Source organism: Delphinapterus leucas, unplaced genomic scaffold (genome assembly GCF_059928025.1).
Source record: "Delphinapterus leucas isolate spDelLeu-1000000601 "Yukka" unplaced genomic scaffold, BTC_Dleu_Yukka2 spDelLeu_asBTCV2_sq25, whole genome shotgun sequence".
Classification (NCBI taxonomy): domain Eukaryota; kingdom Metazoa; phylum Chordata; class Mammalia; order Artiodactyla; family Monodontidae; genus Delphinapterus; species Delphinapterus leucas.
In genome coordinates, this window is record NW_028322234.1 from 13,427,911 (window position 1) to 13,445,403 (window position 17,493).

The 17,493-nt window shown below is 64.7% G+C and overlaps 3 protein-coding genes across 8 annotated transcripts; all 3 read right to left on the reverse strand.

Moving 5' to 3' along the window:
* Positions 1 to 68: 68 nt before the first annotated feature.
* On the reverse strand, positions 69 to 4,309 carry SNAPC2 (small nuclear RNA activating complex polypeptide 2). 2 transcript variants are annotated; one of them, XM_022557218.3, is made up of 6 exons: positions 4,243 to 4,309; positions 2,587 to 2,816; positions 1,767 to 1,886; positions 1,549 to 1,617; positions 964 to 1,255; positions 69 to 871 (listed from the first exon to the last, which is right to left on the reverse strand). In XM_022557218.3, the coding sequence occupies exons 2-6, from the start codon at positions 2,767 to 2,769 to the stop codon at positions 540 to 542; spliced, it is 996 nt and encodes a 331-aa protein (XP_022412926.1). In that variant the 5' UTR covers positions 2,770 to 2,816; positions 4,243 to 4,309; the 3' UTR covers positions 69 to 539. The 2 variants fall into 2 exon arrangements, with proteins under 2 accessions (XP_022412926.1, XP_089761651.1); XM_089905525.1 differs by lacking the exon at positions 4,243 to 4,309 and having other exon boundaries at positions 667 to 871; positions 1,496 to 1,617; positions 2,587 to 2,774.
* Positions 3,660 to 7,115, reverse strand: TGFBR3L (transforming growth factor beta receptor 3 like). Of its 2 annotated transcripts, XM_089905527.1 has the most exons (6): positions 6,773 to 7,115; positions 5,639 to 5,775; positions 5,253 to 5,561; positions 4,784 to 4,910; positions 4,523 to 4,681; positions 4,248 to 4,315 (listed from the first exon to the last, which is right to left on the reverse strand). In XM_089905527.1, exons 1-6 carry the CDS (start codon positions 6,954 to 6,956, stop codon positions 4,248 to 4,250), a joined length of 984 nt encoding a protein of 327 aa, XP_089761653.1. In that variant the 5' UTR covers positions 6,957 to 7,115. The 2 variants fall into 2 exon arrangements, with proteins under 2 accessions (XP_089761652.1, XP_089761653.1); XM_089905526.1 differs by having other exon boundaries at positions 3,660 to 4,315; positions 4,523 to 4,910.
* Positions 7,116 to 7,228: 113 nt separating this feature from the next.
* MAP2K7 (mitogen-activated protein kinase kinase 7) lies at positions 7,229 to 17,137 on the reverse strand. Of its 4 annotated transcripts, none has more exons than XM_089905524.1 (12): positions 16,928 to 17,137; positions 15,064 to 15,111; positions 11,917 to 12,058; positions 11,687 to 11,753; positions 11,456 to 11,569; positions 11,258 to 11,377; positions 11,003 to 11,110; positions 10,712 to 10,864; positions 10,531 to 10,611; positions 10,266 to 10,408; positions 9,583 to 9,628; positions 7,229 to 9,460 (listed from the first exon to the last, which is right to left on the reverse strand). In XM_089905524.1, the coding sequence occupies exons 1-12, from the start codon at positions 17,049 to 17,051 to the stop codon at positions 9,326 to 9,328; spliced, it is 1,281 nt and encodes a 426-aa protein (XP_089761650.1). In that variant the 5' UTR covers positions 17,052 to 17,137; the 3' UTR covers positions 7,229 to 9,325. The 4 variants fall into 4 exon arrangements, with proteins under 4 accessions (XP_089761650.1, XP_022412921.1, XP_022412922.1 ...); XM_022557213.3 differs by having other exon boundaries at positions 10,712 to 10,891; positions 16,928 to 17,123; XM_022557214.3 differs by lacking the exon at positions 15,064 to 15,111 and having other exon boundaries at positions 10,712 to 10,891; positions 16,928 to 17,110.
* Between the last annotated feature and the right edge of the window lie 356 nt (positions 17,138 to 17,493).

Below are 17,493 nucleotides of genomic sequence, written 5' to 3' on the forward strand. Positions count from 1 at the left end.
TATGGCTCCCTACCTCTGATTCTAGGCCCCCTCCCACCTTTCACTCACAGGAGAAAGAGAGCCAGGGGGATAGACCAGAACTTTATTCACAGTTACAGGACACCGGATACAGGACTTCAGAAGGGATGAGAAACCAGTGGGGGGAGTATTTGAGGGTGATTTTAGCCCAGCCATCTGGCTGGAACCCCCTCACCCCAGTTCTATGGCTGAAACCCTGTACAACTTCGCTTCGGTTTTTTGGGTTTTTTTGGCCGTGCTGCACAGCTTGTGGGTTTTTAGTTCCCCAACCAGGGATTGAACACGAGCGCTCGGCAGGGAGAGCGTGTAGTCCAACCACCGGATCACCAGGGAATTCCCTGTGCTTCCATTTCTGAGACCCACGCTGTATCGAGCATCTTAAAGGCGACCTGTACTGCACACTGCATCAGGGACCTTCCACCGTGGCAAGATCCTCAGTGACAGCCCTGTGCCAGCCCAAGCAGGATTGAGGGCCTGGGGGCTCACCGATGTCTGGTGTGTCTGGTGAGGTGCCGGGCCCCTCACCTTGCAGGGGTGGCCGCCTGGCCCAGAAGCTCCAGGGGTACCAGGAATGGGTTCAGGGGGCAGATCCCAGCTGCTTGCCAAGTGGATATCGGTTCGCTGGGCCCAGCATTCTCGGGGGCCTGAGGAGTGGCCTGGCCAGCCTCCTCTTGCCCCCTGGAACCTGTCCCGTCATCCTCAGCCCCAGACCCCAGGCCCCCACTGGCAGGGTCGGGCTGGGGGGCCATCAGGCGTAGGTACGTATCTGACATATGTTCAACCAGGGCAGCGCAGGGCAGGCGGGACAACTCCTCAGGAAGTGCCATGAGCAGGTCAAGGACCACAGCTGACTCTGGTGATGGATGGAAAGGGGACGGGTGAGGGAAGGGCGGGGCTTGCCGCCGGAGACTCCCACCCCCAGATCGTCAGCCCCTCCCTTCTCACCAGCGGGGGAAAGCTCGGGGCCTTGGCCGCCGCGGGAGATGGACGACAGGTACTTGTAGATCTTCTCGAAGTCCACAGAAAAGTCTTCCTCAGCGGACGGGCCAGCCAGGAACTCAGAGGATGCCTCAGGGGCAGGGCCTTGTGTCTTGGGGGCGGGGCCAGGAGCCTCAGGGCCCAGGTCCTCCTGCCTTCCAGGGGCGCTGAGGAGCAGTAGCTTTCCACGAGCCTGCGTGGGCTTGGGGGGCTGGGAGTGCAGGAGGCTGAGGGGCTCCGTGGCTGCGATGGTGAGCACCTGGCAGGCAGAGAGATCAGGCAAGGAAAGGCAGAAGCGTCCCCGTGGGCTACTCCCCTGCCCTGCAGGAGACAGCCTTCCACCTCCAAATCCTCCCTGCCACCCTGAGGAAGGCGTCACATTCAGCAGAGGGCCTCAGAAGGGCGGACACTGAGGCTAGGGTGTCCGGTGACGGACCAGAGTCACAGAGCTGGCAAGAGGAAGGGACCCAGGAACCAGGTCCAGCTTAATGAGACTCACATATATGACCCCGTCCCCGGGATACCCTCATCCTTCCTGGCGGATGGCTGTACCTGTGAGAAAGCCACGGTCAGGGCCTCCTCCAGCGGGCCTGTTATCTTCTCAGCCAGATCCATCCACACCTGGGTGGAGTAACCAGAAGATGCTCACGGATCAACCTTCAGGAGTCCCCCAAGCCCCACCCCTCCTGCGGCTCCCCTGACCAGGTTATCCCCCCAACTCCCACCTCATCCTCCAGGGGCCGGCCTTGGGGAGCCTCGCCCCGCCTCACCTCGATGGGGGCCGGGGTCTGTGTTTCCCGGCGCCTGGGACCCTGTGGGCCACCTGGATGCATCCTCCGAGTGGCCTTTCGGAGCACTCGGCCCTTGAGCTGCCGGAGAAAGTCCTGGATCTGGGGAAGTGAGAGGATGAGGCCAAATGGACCTTCTAGAAGCCCAGGGCTAGGCAGTCCACTGCCTGCTCCAGGGCCGGCCACTGCTCCCTAGCCTCCCGCTGGCCCGGAGTTAAGGGTCATAGGGACTCTGCCCAGGGGTCTTGGGCCAAGGCCCCAGGTGTGACCAGCTACCTGACAAAGATGTAAGGCCCTGGCTGGTTCTGGCTCCTCCCCGCAGCCAGGGCCCACCCTTTGCTAAGTACTACCCTAGTCACCTGCCCGCTTCGTCCACTCCGCCCCATTTCCTGACTCTCACTTCAACCTCATTCCCGCCCAGTCCCTCTGCGCCTTCCACCCAGTCCGGGGCCTCCGCTCTAACTCAGAGTTCGCTCCGCCCCCAAATTTTGGCTTCGCCCCGCCCCTCAGCCTGCCGCAGCACTGCCTCCTCCTCGCCCCGCCTCTCGGCTATGTTCCGCCCTCGCCCCGCCCTCAGCTTCTCGCAGGCACACAAGGCCCAGCCTTGCACTAATCCCGCCTCCTCCGGCGTTCTTCCGGTTCCGCAACCTCGCCCCCGCCTCACCCTCGACCCGCCCACTCCAAGGCCCCGCCCCCCAGCCTCACTCTCGTCCCGCCAACTCCCAGGGCCAGCCCCTCCGCCAGCCCCGAACACATCCTAGCCCCACCTCCAGCCTCGCTCCCATCCCGAGACCCCTCTCACCTCGACCTCGCTCCGGCCCGACAGCTGCCGGGCCAGCTCGGCGGCGTCCGGCTCCGGCTGGCCCCGTCGCGCCTGCAGTAGTCGTAACAGCTGCCGCTTCTCGCGGGCGCTCCAGGCCGCAGGGCCGGTCACCTCACCCAGATAGCGCGCCGGGGCCGCTCGCCGCCGCTGCGGGGGCTTCATGCCGGTGAGGCGGGTGAGGGCGGTGTCGTCGTTCCGGGGCCGTTTCCCTAGTGGGCGGGGTTATGGCGGCCGCTGGGGCCAAAAGACCCCGCGCGGAGGCAGAAGTAGATGGGGGCGTGGCTCTGCGTTTGCGGGCCGAAGGGAACTGCTTCCCCGGGAAGTAATGGGGAGACTGGCGTCTAGCTGAGGCGGGGGCGAACGAGACCCCCCCGCCCGCATTCTATCTCATTCGTGAACTGGAGCCAAGTTCTTAGATCTCGTGCCCTCCCTCCCTTCCAGAACTACGTCTTGTGAAACTCCTATTATGTGCTTTGTAGCCAAGAGCCTGGGCTGTGGGGTCGGCCAGCCCTGACTGGTGAGCAAGTGATTTGGCCTTGCCGAACCTCAGTTTCCTCAACCGTAAAATGGAGCTAATAGTCACCCCCTTGTCTACGTTCTGGGGAGGCAGGAGCTCGGGCAGGAGGGATTTAAGGACCTTTAGGCTAGACGGAGAGGAGACTGGAGCAGAGGCCTGAGCTCGAGGCCCTAGCGAGGGCAGGGTCCGGGCGGTGGGAGTGGAGAGCGGAGAAATCCTGGGGTTGAGAAAGCAGGTGGGCGGTGCAGGAGTGGAGAAGGAGACGAGGCTTATTTTTAAATTTAAGCTGGTGGAGTTGGGTGTCCCCTTTTTGTGTGGGACAAAATGCCCTTGGGGCTCCCCTGGGCGGTAACCGCACACGTATATATAAGGGCGTATGAGCCCCGCCCCAGAGCTCCACCCCTCCAGTCTGGACCTTTTCCACCCCGGAATCCCCACCCCCGCGCCACGCGCGCACGCAGACTTCAGAACGCTGCAGTTCAGGCCAGATGTTTATTCTGAACCCAGGTGGGAGGGTGGGAGGAGGAGCAAGAGGGGGCGCGGGGCGCAGGGATCTTAGTCCCATCGAGTCTCAGGTCCTGGCGGGCCTGGTCCAAGGCTGTGGCTGGTATGTCTCCGGACCCTGTTGGGGGCGCGCTGTCTCTGGAGAGGGGCGACTCAGGCTGAGCAGGGTAGAGGACGCTACGGCAGGTCACCCCCTTCCCAACCGATCATTGGCCGCCCCATCAGTCTGTGTGCCGGGGCGAGGGTGGGTGCTAGGTCTGAAACCCGAATTCTCCTTGCCTAGTGTGCCTGTCTGAGGTGTTGAGGTCCTTTCTTACGACACTAAGCCCTCAGTCGGCCGCGAGTCACCCACTACGTGATTTAGAATCCCAGCTCCACCAAATTTTGTGACCTTTGGCAAGTTAATTTCAGAGAGTGCCTCATTTTTAAATATCTATTATGAGGATTATAGGAGTATCTACCTGAAGCTTGTTACAAGGATTAATATGCGTAAAACATTTGGTACTCCGCCTGGCAGAGAGAACGCGCTATGAAGAGTCATTATCACCTCCCTCCTCCATCCGTCCTACCGGCCCCAGGTTACACTCCCCCTCTTCCCTCCCGCCAACACTTACCTGCCTCACTGGGGCCTGCTGGGCGGGGGGCCGCTGGGCGAGGCTCTCGGGGGCGGGCCGGGGGGCAGGGGCGCTGGAGAGGAAAGGCAGGCTGGGGAGTAGGGGTTGCTGCGCGCTGGGCCGGGGCAAGGGCGCCCCCTGGGGGGCTGCTGCAGGCGTAGCGGAAGCAGGTCTAGGGATGGTCAGGCCCGAGCAGGCTGGGATCGCCGCGACCAGGGGTCCGGACGCGTGGGAATAGGCTGGGGGCCAGGCGGAGATCCCGGCGGACGCAGGTTGGTACCTGAGTGAGCGCAGACGAGGCCGAGCCCGGCGGCCAGAGCGGCGCCCAGCACGAAGGCGGCCAACACAAGTGCTACCACCGGCGCGGGCTCCAGGACCCCCGGGGCCGGCGCGGGAGGCTCGGGTCGCACGGCTCTGCCGGGGACGCCCTTGGGTGGCCCTGTGAGAAGTACAACGCAGAGACTGGGCTCATGCCTCAGATGTCCTCCCCATCCCCCTTCCCGACCCCAGAGACCCCCGCTGAGGACTACTGCGTGCTCACTGGGGGGCAGCCGCGGCACCGTGACCACGATGGGCTGCGTCAGCGTGTGCAGGTGAGGGCTGTCGGCACCCAGACTCTCATCGCGGCCACTGCCGGCGCCCGCGCACGCCTCATCCCGAGGCAGACACTGGGAGGAGGGGGAGGCAAGAGGCGGGGACGTCAGGGCCCCGGCTCCAGGGGCGGGTCCCCAGGGCTCCCAAGAGATCTAAGCGTCCAGCACTATATTGCAACCAGGTGTCGCAATACTAGACCCCTGGAAATTCGGCCCCTTCGGACGCCCCTGCGCCCAACCTCAGCTTGAGACCCAGTGCCTACTCCCAGTTTCGAGGTACCTCTGCCCCCAGGTCCAAAAGCTCCCAGACCCCCAGATCCCCAAACCCTAAGAGGCTTCTCCCTCAGAAGCCAGAGGCTCTTGTGCCCAGCCCCGACGGGCCCGGGCGCCCAGATTCCCCGCCCCGTGCCCGAGCACCGGCGACGGTGGAGACAGCGTCAGAGGCGCAGGCGTCTGGCGGGCTCCCCGGAGGCGGCGGCAGCGGCTCAGCTGGCAGTGCAGGAACTGCACAGAGGCGTTGAAGACCGGGCGCAGGCGGAAGCTGAAGCGCGCGGGGCGAGCGGCACCTGGGAGCGGCCGCGGTGGCGGGAAGGTGACCGAGGAGTCGGCGGAACAGCCCCCGCGCAGCAGCGCCAGGGCGGGGCCCGGGGTCTGGCGTGAGGATGGTGTCACCGAGCAGCGGTGCAGGGCCATGCCCCAGCGCGGGGAGGGACGGGCCAGGGCCGCCTGGGGGGCGGGGTCGCGGTCAGGGTCGGCTGCCCCCACCGGCCGCCACCCGGCCTCGGTGAGCCCCGCGCCTGTACCTGCACGAACACGCGGCTGTCTGCCGGGACCTCCAACGGCCCCGCGCGGCGCGGGAAGGCGTCCTCCGCGTCCGACAGCTCCGGACTGAAAAGGGGTCGGCGCAGCCTGGGCCCTGGCGCCGCGGGGAACGGGGACACTGGCAGGGAGAAAGGGTGGCACAGGGGAAGGAGGATGCGCTGTCCCTTAGGCCCCCTTGGCAAGTGAGCCAACCTCGCCTCCACTGCCTACTTTGGAAAATGGATGCAGTTGCGGTGGAGGATTCACCCGCGCTCGTCTCCGTGCTTCCCACCGCCAGCCGTAAAGCAGCTGGGATGCACCCGCTGGAGACCTGGGGGACATCCCAGCCCAGCCCCTGAGCCTGGGCGCAAAGCTGCGCCTTCCTGGGGAGGAGCCCCCTTCCCAGACCTCTACTTCACCATCCCCAGTGAGCGAGGGAATCCCTGGCCCGGAAGGGGTCGAGGGGCACCTGATGGTGGAGGGTCAGCCTGGGTGAGGTCAAAAGCCCTCCCCTTCTGGAGTCTGAACCCCCCGCTCATCCACCGAGGACCAGGGGCTCCTCTGGGGTCACAGCAGGGCCGTTTGGGGGGGGGTGCTGGCCCCATTCTTGCCTTTCTAAGGGGAGGGAAGAATAGCAAGGCGCTCTCCCCCAAGCCCTTTGGGCATCGTGGAGGCCCAGCCCGGCCACACGGGTCTGGGCCTTTTCCCTTTGTCAGTGTTCCTCACTCACTCGCAGGCTGAGGGCAGCATCGGCAAAGGGTAGAGGCACAGGGGAGCCTCCACTGGGGTGTGTGATCACACACACATGCACCACACTGACAAAGACCTCTGCCTTAAGGAGGCGCTCAGCTGGGGTCCTCATCAAAGGATGTTCTCAAATGTCCAGAATTACCGGCACAGACATTCCCTAAAAGCATTGGCGCAGACTGCTCCCCTCCCACAGCCCTTGGTCTCACCTGGCTGCTGGGACTTCGAAGAAGTTAGGGATCCCAGAGAACCTGGAAAACGGGGGATGGGGCAGACCCCACCTCCCACCCACCCCCGTTCCCCCAGGCGGGGTGGATGAGAGGGTGCACTGAGAAAGAGTAACACGGGCGTGGGGGTGTGCTGGGCCACGTCCCCTTGCCTGTACATACCAGCTGACTCGCTGGGCAAGGTGGTCATCCCTGGGAGCAGGGCCAGCAGCAGGATCGCGGTGCCCAGCATGCTGGACCTGCTGAGGCAGCACTGGGCCCAGCAGGCGGGCAGGCGGCTCTGGCCTTGGCTGGGGGGCCATTTGGGGAGGCAAGGAGCGGGGGCGGTGCACTGATGGGCCGACATCAGAACCCACGGCCAAGGCCTGCTGGGGATTAAGGGCTCTCTGGCCAGACCTGTAGCTATCGGGCTGGGGGGAGGTCCCTCACAATGGCCATTAGATATGGGGCTAGTCACTACAAACACTTCCCCTCCAGCCCCCAGCCCTGCCTGTCTCTCTTCGCTGCAGAGGCCCCATCCACCAGCCCCCGAGACCCAAGGTCGGGGCTCACGACCCCTTCCCTGGCCCCTTTCCCCACCTCACTGCCAGGCTCACAACACACACCACAGACACCGCAGAAGAAAAGGGAGGGGTTTTATTCTCAAGCGTCTAAGGATTTACAAACGAGGGCGTTTCGTTTTAAAAAGGGACGGGGCAGTACTGGCGGCCTGAGAAGGGGTTGTAGACCATGGGCTGGGCCCAGGCCGCCCCAGGCCCCCACCTGCCCACTTCACCCTCTGCCTGATGGAGAGGGATGGCTGGTGACTGGTGACTGGGTGGAGGGGGGGGGGAGACATGGGAAAGGTAGGGGGGAAGGAGAGGCTCCCATTTAACACTGAAGGCGGGGAGGGGAAACGGGCCGACACACACTCACAAAACAGAAAATAAAGTTAAATAAAAATAAACTCAGGCAGCTGGCCCTTGGGGCCAGCCACGCGACCTTCCCGGCTACCCACAAAGGCCCCTGTGGCTGGGGCCCATGAGGGAGGGCGGGAGCCAGGCCTACTGGCCCCACACCCTGCCCCCCTCCCCTCACAAAGGGGATTGGAGCAAAAGAAGGTGGCCACCCCCCAGAGGGGGGGAGCAGAGAAAAGATGACTTCGGGTACTTTTTAAAACATGCGGCGTTTTGTGACTACCCTAGTGGTAACTACAGTCAGTGAGCTAGATGGAGGCTACAGTGATGCCTAGTCTAGATTGCTTCAGCTACATCCAGCGAGCTTCCTCACCTTTGGTGTTGGTTGCTTTTTGTGGTTTTTCTGGAGTTTTCTTTTGTTTTTTGTTGTTATTTCGTTGTCCACTTGATTTGCATGCATCACCAACAAAAAGGAAACACACCCCCTCCTCCTGCTCTCGCTGCTCCCCAGGGCCCGGGCCTCGGTGTGGGCTGGGGACTGGCCAGCTCTGGGTGAGTCGAGGGGCACTCAGGGCCACTACGAGGGCGTGACTGCCTCCACACGCCCAGCCCTCGGCCTGCCCCACCTCTATCCCTGTCACACATCCTCAGACCCCCACGTCCACTCCACGTGCCCTCAATCCCTGTCTCCCCGGGCCCCATGGCCCCCGCTCCTGTCACCCATTCCCTCCTCCTCCTCTGCCTCACCGGCACCTGCTGCCCTCCACCATGCCCCACACCTGCCTTCCCTGAAGGCCACCCTGTGTGGCCACGGCCCCTTGGGCTCCCTCCACACCCCCCGAGGTCCTCAACTCACCCCTACAAGCTGTGGCCAGTCTCCAGCCCCGAGGGAGGAGCACCCCGCGCCCCCCCCCAGAGCCCACCTTTGGGACTAGTCTCTCCCCGGCGGGGTGGCCCAGGCCCCCAAGGCTCGGCCCCCAGCCCCCCAGCGCCCGTGGGCCATCGGGGGGGCTGCCACCACAAGCAGCTAAACATGACTTTGGTAAAAGTTTCTGAAGGTACCGACAAACCCCATGAGAACAAGCTCTTCTCCTCCCCCCACCCCCCAAACACCCCACCAAGTACAATAAAATACGATAAACTCCAAAAAGGACCCCCTGAGATCAAAAAGAGAAAGAGAGAGAGACCAGCCCGGGTCTGGCTGCAGTCACAACGTCCAGCCCGCCTGCCCAGGGCTAAGATGCCAGCCAACTGACTCATGGCTTGCTGCAGACCTAAACGGACCCAGGGGTGCCGCCGGGGGTGGCAGGGCCTGGGCCAGGAGAGAGGCAGAGGCAGGGAGGGAGACAGGGAAAGCCAGAGAGGTAGAGAGGGAGGGGACAGAGAGAGGGAGATGGAGCCAGGGTGCATGTGCGTGCGAGGCGGCGGTGGGACAGCGCGGTGTGGAGGGGAGGGGACAGGACGGGCGGCTCTCTCCCGGTCCCTGGGGGCCGCCCCAGCCCAGAGGTTACAACTGAATAAATAGCGAGTCTGCTCGCGGCCTGCTGTCTTCCGTTCACAGTGTCTGTCGGGGGGGGGGGGGGATGCACACAGCCGGCTGATCCTGGGACGGGAAGGGCTGGGGCCTGGCGGGCCCATCTGTCCATGGCTGGTGGGCAGGGAGTCAGGGGTGGGTCGGCGCCCCCTACTTTCTGTCCTCAGCCCTCGGCGGCCGTCCAGGTCCCAGGGCTCCCCTGGCGGGCAGCTGGGTGGCCGGGTGGGGAAGGGGAGGCCGGTGGCCACGCCCCCGGCCCCCAGTGGGCTGGCCGCCGCTGTGCGGCTACCTGAAGAAGGGCAGGTGGTGCTGGCTCAGGACCCCGCTCGCCCGCGGCGACTCGGTCTTCGCCATGACATCCTTGAACCAGGACGCCACGTCCACCTCCAGCGTCTCGTAGCGCTTGATGAAGCTGTGTTCCTGTGGGGCCCAAGGCAGGGCACTTAGGGCAAGGGCGTCTTCCCTGCTGGCCTTGCTCAGGCCCGGCACCCAGTGTGGCGGGGGGCTTAGGATGGGGGCTGGGGAGGGCCCCGGGTACTCACAAGTAGCTTATTATACTTTGGTCTCTTCCTGTGATCTTTAGTAAGGCTGGAAGGAGAAGAGGAAAGGAAGAGAAGTGAGAGCAGGTGGGAGAGGCCTGGCCGCCCTCGTGGCTGAGTCGGGTCTGCAAGATCTGTGGGCAGAAGCCCGCACCCTCCCGGGCCTGCGCTTGGGCCCCCCACCGTGACAGAAGCCCAATGTGGGCCGTGAGATGCCCATGGGAGAGGTGGGTGGGCTCCCTCACGGGAGGCTCCAATGTGGACTTCCCGCGTGCGCTACTCTTGCCAGCTGGTGCAGGACACTCAGAGCCCTTAGCCCTGGGGCGCCTCTGCTCGTTCACAGCTCCCCCAAGGTGAAGCCCGAGGGCCACCCTGCCAAATACCCCTGGGGCCAGGTGTCCCCTCAGGCTGAGTCCAAACCCAACTCCTAGCTCCCGGGGCTCGGGCTCCAGCCCCCACACCATCCTGGGGCCCCTCTCCCCTCCCCAGTGGCCTGGGTGCAGGGCCACATCTGACCTCACCCTGCCTTCCAGAGCGGAGGGCGGGGGCGGGGTTCCTCACCAGTCTTTAACTCTTAGTTGCGGCATGCATGTGGGATCTAGTTCCCTGACCAGGGATTGAGCCCGGACCCCCTGCATCGGGAGCGTGGAGTCTTAACCACTGTGCCACCAGGCAAGTCCCCTCACCAGTCTTTGACGAAGGACTGAAAGTCCCCCGAGAAGCCCATGTGACCGGGCAGGAGTGGGGGTTCTTCCTGTAGGACTTTGGTGAGGACCTCAAAGTCCGTCTTGCAGTTCTTGTAGGGAAACTGTCCCGTCGCCAGCTCCACCTGGGAGAGAGACGGGCAAGGCTGGGCCGGCCAAGGACAGGATCCTGCCCTTTCCCGCCACCTGCCTCTGTACCCTGAGAAGACCCCACCCCTGGCCTCGGAGAGCAGGGACCCCAACTCACCAAAGAGATGCCCAGGCTCCACACGTCGGCCCGGATGTCGTAGTCGGGCTTGGTGGGGTCCGGGGGGTCGATGCGCTCAGGCTGCCGGTGGGAAGTAGGAGAGGGTGGATGTACCCCTGTGGCTGGGGTGGGTGCACCGCCCCTCATGCCCGCCCGCCGGGCGCTGCTGGGCCCCACTTACTGCCATGTAGGCAGCGCAACCCGCGCTCCGTGTTTTGGCTTTGGAGTCAACGAGGCGGCCGCTGATGCCGAAGTCGCAGAGCTTGATCTGGCCCCGCTCATCCAGCAGGATGTTGGAGGGCTTGACGTCCCGGTGGATCACGCCGTGCTTCTCCTTCAGGTAGTAGAGTGCCTTCACGATCTGCGGCGCGGGCAGAGGAGGGCACCAGTGATGGCAGGGACGGGGCCTGGTGGGGCGGGGGGGGGGGGGTTGGGGACCACCCGCCCGCCTGCGCCCCACCCAGCTGCTCACCGCCACCGTCATCTTGCCCAGGATCCGCTCAGGGATAGGGCCCTGCATCCGCTTCTTGAGCTTCTCGGCGCACGTGCCCATGAGCTCCATGGCAATGAAGACGTCCGTCTGCGGGGACAGCAGGCGGCGGCTTGGCGGGGTGGCTGTACCCTCCTGCCCACCCCAGACAGGCTCGGGTCCTGGGGGAGGGGCGGGGGGCATGGGGCTGGCTCAGAGACCAGCACGGGAGGCTTGGGGGGCGGGCGGCCGGCTCACGTTGGTGATGAAGGTCCCGAAGCACTGCACGATGTAGGGGCAATCGTGGCTCTTGAGCACCACGTCCAGGTCCATGAGGATCCGTTTGTTCTCTTCCTTGTTCCCCGAGCGCCGCATTTGCTGCACGGGACAGCAGGGGCCTTAGCGCCGAGCCTGGGGCGCGGGGCCCACCGGGGGTGGGGGCGGGGGCGGGCTCACCTTGACAGCGATGACGTGCCCCGTCTTCCGGAAACGCATCTTCCACACCTGGCCACAGGTGCCGCTGCCCATCTCCCCCAGGTTCTCCAGGTCATTGATTTCCGCCTGGTAGCGCTGGCGAGGAGAGCCAGGGCTGGGGGTCCACCGGGCCTCTGCCCTCCACCCCCAGCCCAGACCTACCAGCAGCGTCCTGCCCACCCTCCCTGGGGGACGCCGAGGGAAGGGCGGTACCTGGCCCCCAATGGTCAGATAGCCCGTCTGCTTCATGATCTCCTGCAGCTTCTGGTCAATCTCGATGCTGAGGGGACAGAGAGTGGGTCCTGACCAACCTGAAGCCACCCCAGCCCCTAACACACAGGGTTCCACAGAGCTCACCAGCTCCTCCCTGAGGCTTGCCCTGCGCCCCGCCCCGCCCCGGCCCCAACCTCCCGGCCCTCCCACCAGCCACCCTAGCCGCTCACCTCTCCATGCTGCGGGGTGTGAACAAGGTTGACGGGAGCCCCAGCATGTGGCGGGGCCGTGCGGGGGGCGTGGGGTGCTGCGGGGAGCTCTCGGAGGACGGTGAGCGGCTGCCCCCATCGTTGGCCAGTGGGAGCTGCAGGGCTGGGGTGGTGAGAACCAGGGGCGGGGAGGGGGTTAGCTCCCAGCTGGCCCCAACTCAAGGGCCTGGAACCCTCATCTTACCCTCCCTGGCATCCCTCAGGTAGGGCAGCACAGCCCCCTGCCCTGCTGGGCTGGAGGAGCTCCCCGCTCCCAGACCACTCCTAGGGTGCCTTTTCCCACCCCACACCCCGCCCACTCCTCTGACCTGGAAGGGCTTGCGGTGGGCTGTTGAGGTGGGGTGGTCCCCAGAGGCTGAGGGTTCATCCCCAAGCCTCCCCTGACAGAAAACGGAGGCCCAGAGGCGGATGCCGTCCCTCGGGCAGGCAGCCTCCCCGCTGTGTCCCTTTCCTCCCCACCTCCACCCCGGGAAGCAGGTCCAGGGCCACCACACCCACACTCTGGACCACACAAGGCAGGAATGCCCGTTGGGATCAGCCCGAGCTCTGGCGCTGTGGGCAGCCTGACCTTCGCTGGACCACCCTGGGGAGAGAGTGGGCAAGGGACCTAGGCTTCCAGCTGCCTCGCCCAGCACTCTGTTTCAGGGTCAGGGAGGGCCGCCCTCTGGCCTGCGGGCTCATCGGTGAGCCTCCCGGCCTGGCCTGCGGAGCTAGGGCCGACGAGGCAGGGGCAGGACCCCAGGCTGGGGTGAGGGGATCCAGGTGGCACAGCCCCTCCAGGGGCCAGGCCAGGCGGCGAGTTTGGTTCTTTCCAGAAGCCTGCATGCGGACAGCTCGGGCATGCTACAGGCAGGCAGCGGGCAGGCAGCGTGCAGGCAGCGGGCACCCCAGGACGGGCAGGCGGCATTAGGGGACGGGAGGGCGGGAGACAGACAGCCGGGAGCCGAGACTCGGGGCCCAGCTGCCCAGAGGACGCGCTGCAGAGACAGGCCGGGGAGGGGCCTGGGAAAGGAGAGCGGATTCCCTGAGGGGCTAGGAGCCTCCGGGCTGGGCAGGCCCCAGGGTGGGGAGTGGGGGCCAGGGTGACGACCCTCCAGTGAACCCCTGAACCCTGGCACTCGGCCTCCAGAAGGGGAGCCCCTGGCTGGGGAGGCTGCAGGCTACAAGCACCTCCCAGGTTCACCTTCCCCTAGAGAGCAGGCCAGGAGCTGGGGGCCTGCCATTCTCCTTAGCCCTTGGCTGACGCCCCCTCCTCTCTCCACACTTCCCGCACGGCCCACCTTCTCCTCCCACAGTTCTCCAGGCACCTGGTGACGTGGGCCCAGTGATCAACGGGTAGAGACAGGTATGTTCAGCACCTGGTGCCCGGGCGCTTTGCTGGCCTGCAACCCTGACCGCAGCCAGAGCGAGGGGCAGGTCTATGAGCCTGGCCTGCAGTCCTAGGAGGGCCTGGCGGGAGTGATGGAAGAGCTCTGGGGACCCCGGGGACGTGGCCGGGCCCAGTCCCCTCCACTGGCCCGGAGGCCTCTCCTCCCGTGCCCTCCCTGCTGCTCTGCTCTGCCGGGGCCAGAATCCCAGTCGTAATCCCTCCCTCTCTGGCTGGACAACCTCCGGGGCTCCCGAGGACCCTTGAGCTCCCCCTGCACCGGGACCCTGGATCCCTGTCAGGTTCAGGTTCCCTGGGGGCACCAGGGCCCCCTTTCTGAGTGAGGACCACAGCCCTCTCCTACCCACACCTCTCGGTGTGGTGTCCTGTCGGTCCCCTCCCTTACACAGTCCACCGGGCCCTCTGAGGGCTGCCCCAGAACCCGGGGCCAAGGGTGTAGGGGGACAGAGGCTTCCAGCCAGCCCCACAAACTGACGCACGGTAGGCGTGTGAGCGGGGCCGGTGCGGGGTGGCTAAGGTGGGGTGGAGGGAGGTAGACAAAGACCCTGAGAACAGAAGTCACAGAGGTGGTACCGGGCCCACGGCAGGTCAGGAGGGCAGAATGAGAGCGAGAGGCTGAAGGGGAAAGAGAGAGAGAGAGAAGAATGAATGAGAGAGAACGAGAAAGGACACGGGGCAGGGGTGGGGGGTGGGGAGCACACGGCCATCAGGAGCCACACATGTACCAGGCTGTCAGTCGACACACGTAGGCACACGCACACAGGGCATGGCACAAACCCACGCAGATGGGCAGACGACATGCCACAGGGTCTCCAGCAGAGCCACGGGGCCCCTCACCTTCCGACACACACGCACGCGCACGCATGCACGCGCGCGCGCACACACACACACACACACACACTTCCCAACCTAGTCCTGCTCACATGCACAAGGACCAATGAGGCCAGACCCCCACCCCATCTCTCTCAGCACCCCCACCCTTCGCACAGGCATGTCCCACACCCATCTGCTCCCAGACCCACTGGCACCTGCCCTCCGCCCCTAGGGGGACTGCTTCCTCTACTTCCATCCCTGCGCTGCCCCCACCTCCCAGGAGACTTTGCTCAAATTCCACCTTCTCCAGAGGTTTCCCGACTGCAACCCTGCTCCCTGCTCCACCCGGCCTTCCCTCCAAGGCGCCGGGGTCTCCTCCACTTCCCGCCCGGAGGCCCTCAGTGCTCACTGCCCTCCAACCCCCAGGGCCCCCCACCCCCTGGGCCGCGCCAGCCCCGAGAGGACAGGGACTCAGTCCAAGCCTAGCATGGCTCAGCCCAGGGGGCGACACGGGTCCGCTGGGCTGCTGAGGCGGGTGAGCAGCTCTCCCTCCCCCCGCTCATGCACACGCCTGCAGGCACACGCACGGACACTCGTGACCCCCTTGGCAGGCAACAGACTCCCGGCCGGTGAGGGAGTCTGTCTCCTCCTCCAGGGAGTCCAAACCTGAGCCCGAGAGGAAGGGAGGAGAGGGAGGTGAGAAGACAGAGGAAGTGGCCGGGTGGGCCGGACGCGGACGGTGTGGATGGACAGAGAGTGAGGGTGGGAGGGGGGGATGCGCACGCGCACGCGCACACGCACACACGGAGCACGTGGGAGGGGGAAGGGGGGGATGGCATTCTGCGGCCGGGGCAGCGGTTAGGTCAATGGTGCAGAGGTCCAAGCAGCGATGATAAAAAGGCTGGTACCTGCTCGTTGGGACGGGGCAGGAGCAGGGCTTAGAGTGATCACAATAACTGGATGGGGAAAAGGAAGAAAAAAAAAAAACAACACCACGATAAATCACAACGGAAACAACCGATTTGTCCAAAAGAAAAGAAATCAAATCAAATCGTAACGGAGAGGAGGGGGAGGCACGCGGTACCAAACTGCAGAGATGGGTAGAAACCGACAGAGATGGGAGAACTGGGAGGATGGGATGGAGCTGACACAGACACAGACGCCTGGAGGGGGCTCCCCGCGGCCTGCTCGCCATGGGTCTCACCGTGCCTCGCTCTGCATCTGGGACAGCCACCCTGCAAGGCACCCCAGGCCCCGTACCTAGGCCTGTCTCGTCCACGCTGGGGTTGGAGGAGGAGTAACACTGCAGAGCCCAGCGGGGACCCTCCAGTCCTGGCTGGGCTTCCTACCCCAGGCAGTGTCCAGTGCCAGCACTGCCACCTCGGGTTTTTTTCTGGGCCCCAAGAGACACACACACACACCCCCAATCCAGTGAGAAACCCACACGGGCCCAGGTCAGGAAAGGGAGGATGGGGAGTGGACCCTACACAAGGATGGGGGCGCCAGGCTGGGTGAGCAGGCAGTGGTGGGGGAACCCAGATGAGGAAGTGTCTTCCCCATCCTGTCAGGATGACTCCACAGGGAGCTACATAAGCCACAGGAGTCATATCAGAGGGGATAAAAAGGAGAGCAATTTGCTGGGTCAAGAGAGACACAGAAGGCATGGGTGTGTGGGCAGGGGAATTCCCTGGTGGTCCAGTGGTTAAGACTGCACTTCCAACGCAGGGGGCACGGGTTCGATCCTTGGTGGGGGAACTAACATGCCACATGCCTCGCGGTGCGTCCAAAAACAAAAACAGAAAGCATGTGTGTGGGCTGCTGTTCATCAGGTCTGTAGGGAGGGGAAAAATGTGACTCCCTCTGAGCTTCAAGGATATGGGGAGGGGATCATGCAGGAAATCACAAGGAGACTAGATGTGGTCACGGTGATTCCAAGCTGGGTGTGGGTGCTGGGGGGTAGCTCTTGACTCCAGATGACAAGACGCCAGGGAGACAGGCACGGGGACTGTGGGACCAGTAAGCAGGTGTACGTGCCCTGGGATGCCTAGATAAAGTCGCACTGGCCTCAGGTATCCCCGGGCTGGATGGGTGTGGGTGTGTAAGAATGGGGAAGTCACTTGATTCTAAATGACAAAGTCGCCACGCTTGGGAGTTGCGTGTTTATTTCTGGAGGAGCCAGAAAGATGGCAACAGTGAAACGAGTCAGAGGAGTATGAGAGGGCCTGGTGTATATGGGTAAACTGTATGTGGGAGGGAGTCCGCTGAGCCCAATGACAAGATCCCAGACACGGACCCAGGTGCGGAACGGGGCGGGGAAGGGGTGGGGGAACCTCTTGACACAATCACTGAGATGGCGGGAGTAGAATCGGCTGGTGAAAAGGGATGTGTACATGTTAGCGGAGGACCTGGATGTAGTCACGGTCGCATGAAGTAGGAGAAGCAAGGCTCAGGGTAGGTGACAGAGGCTCCGAGGATCCCGGTGATTGGGGGCGGGTCATCAGGTGAGGGGCCTCGCCTGGAGCCGGGTAACTAGGCTCCCAGGCCCCGTTAAGGGGGAACCCCCAGGCAGGGGAAGGGCTGCCCGGGAACCCGCGGGCCCCACGCCTCCCGGGTCACCGTGACCCTGTCACCGCTGGCCGATAGCGAGGAGCGGGGCGGAGAGGAGGAGCTAGAGCGCCCCGGAAGCGGGGGCGGGGCCTGGAGGCGGGGGCGGGGCCTCCCGCGGCGCGCGCCCCGCCCCGCTCGCCCCCTCCCCCACGCCGCCGTGCTTACTGGGCCTGGGCCGCTGGGGGCTGATATCCAGGTTGAGGTCGATCCTCCGCCGGGCCTCGCGGTTCTCCTGCTTCAGCTTTGCTTCCAGGCGGGACAGCTTCTGCTCCAGGGAGGACGCCGCCATCTTCCCCGCCGCCGCCGCGCACCGCCCGGCCGCCCGTCAGTCCCGCAGACAAACACCGCACTGCGCCTGCGCTCGGATGACCCCGCCGAGCCGCCGTCTCGCTCAGCAGGGCGCATGCTCGCGGTGCACACCCGCCCTTCCCGCGTGCGAACTTACGCGCGTGCGTGCTTCGTCCCGACCGGAGGGATGACGCCGCCTAGAGCTCGCTGCTGGCAACGTGCGAATCCTCTCAGTGTGAGGCGCATGCGTGAATTCCCGAGCGCTCCGGCAAGAGGCGCTGTCTGGAAACCCACACTCACCGTTCCGCTAACAGCGGTGGGCGGAGAAAGCAGCGCTCAAGCGTACAGAGGAGGAGACCGGGTCACGCCCGTGGCCTCTGCTGCGCCTGCGCACTCGTGACTTTTTTTTTTTTTTTTTCCTGTCGCTGTCCCCGGTGGTCGCC

Bases quoted from the DNA above. Each gene is read 5' to 3' on its own strand.
- SNAPC2 (XM_022557218.3), bottom strand. From the start codon at position 2,769: ATGAAGCCCCCGCAGCGGCGGCGAGCGGCCCCGGCGCGCTATCTGGGT. The intron at 1,887-2,586 runs GTGAGAGGGGTC...TCACTTCCCCAG, and splicing joins CGGGCCGGAGCGAGGTCGAG to ATCCAGGACTTTCTCCGGCA. The intron at 1,256-1,548 runs GTACAGCCATCC...TCTGCCTGCCAG, and splicing joins TGACCGTGGCTTTCTCACAG to GTGCTCACCATCGCAGCCAC.
- TGFBR3L (XM_089905526.1), bottom strand. From the start codon at position 6,956: ATGTCGGCCCATCAGTGCACCGCCCCCGCTCCTTGCCTCCCCAAATGG. The intron at 5,776-6,772 runs GTATGTACAGGC...TCTCCCTGCCAG, and splicing joins CTTGCCCAGCGAGTCAGCTG to TGTCCCCGTTCCCCGCGGCG. The intron at 4,911-5,252 runs GTGCTCGGGCAC...CCCTCCTCCCAG, and splicing joins CGCTGTCTCCACCGTCGCCG to TGTCTGCCTCGGGATGAGGC.
- MAP2K7 (XM_022557212.3), bottom strand. From the start codon at position 17,051: ATGGCGGCGTCCTCCCTGGAGCAGAAGCTGTCCCGCCTGGAAGCAAAG. The intron at 11,378-11,455 runs GTGAGCCCGCCC...TGTCCCGTGCAG, and splicing joins GGCACGTCATCGCTGTCAAG to CAAATGCGGCGCTCGGGGAA. The intron at 10,409-10,530 runs GTGAGTTGGGGT...TCTCTCTCCCAG, and splicing joins GGAGCCTGGGCATCTCTTTG to GTGGAGCTGGCGACGGGACA.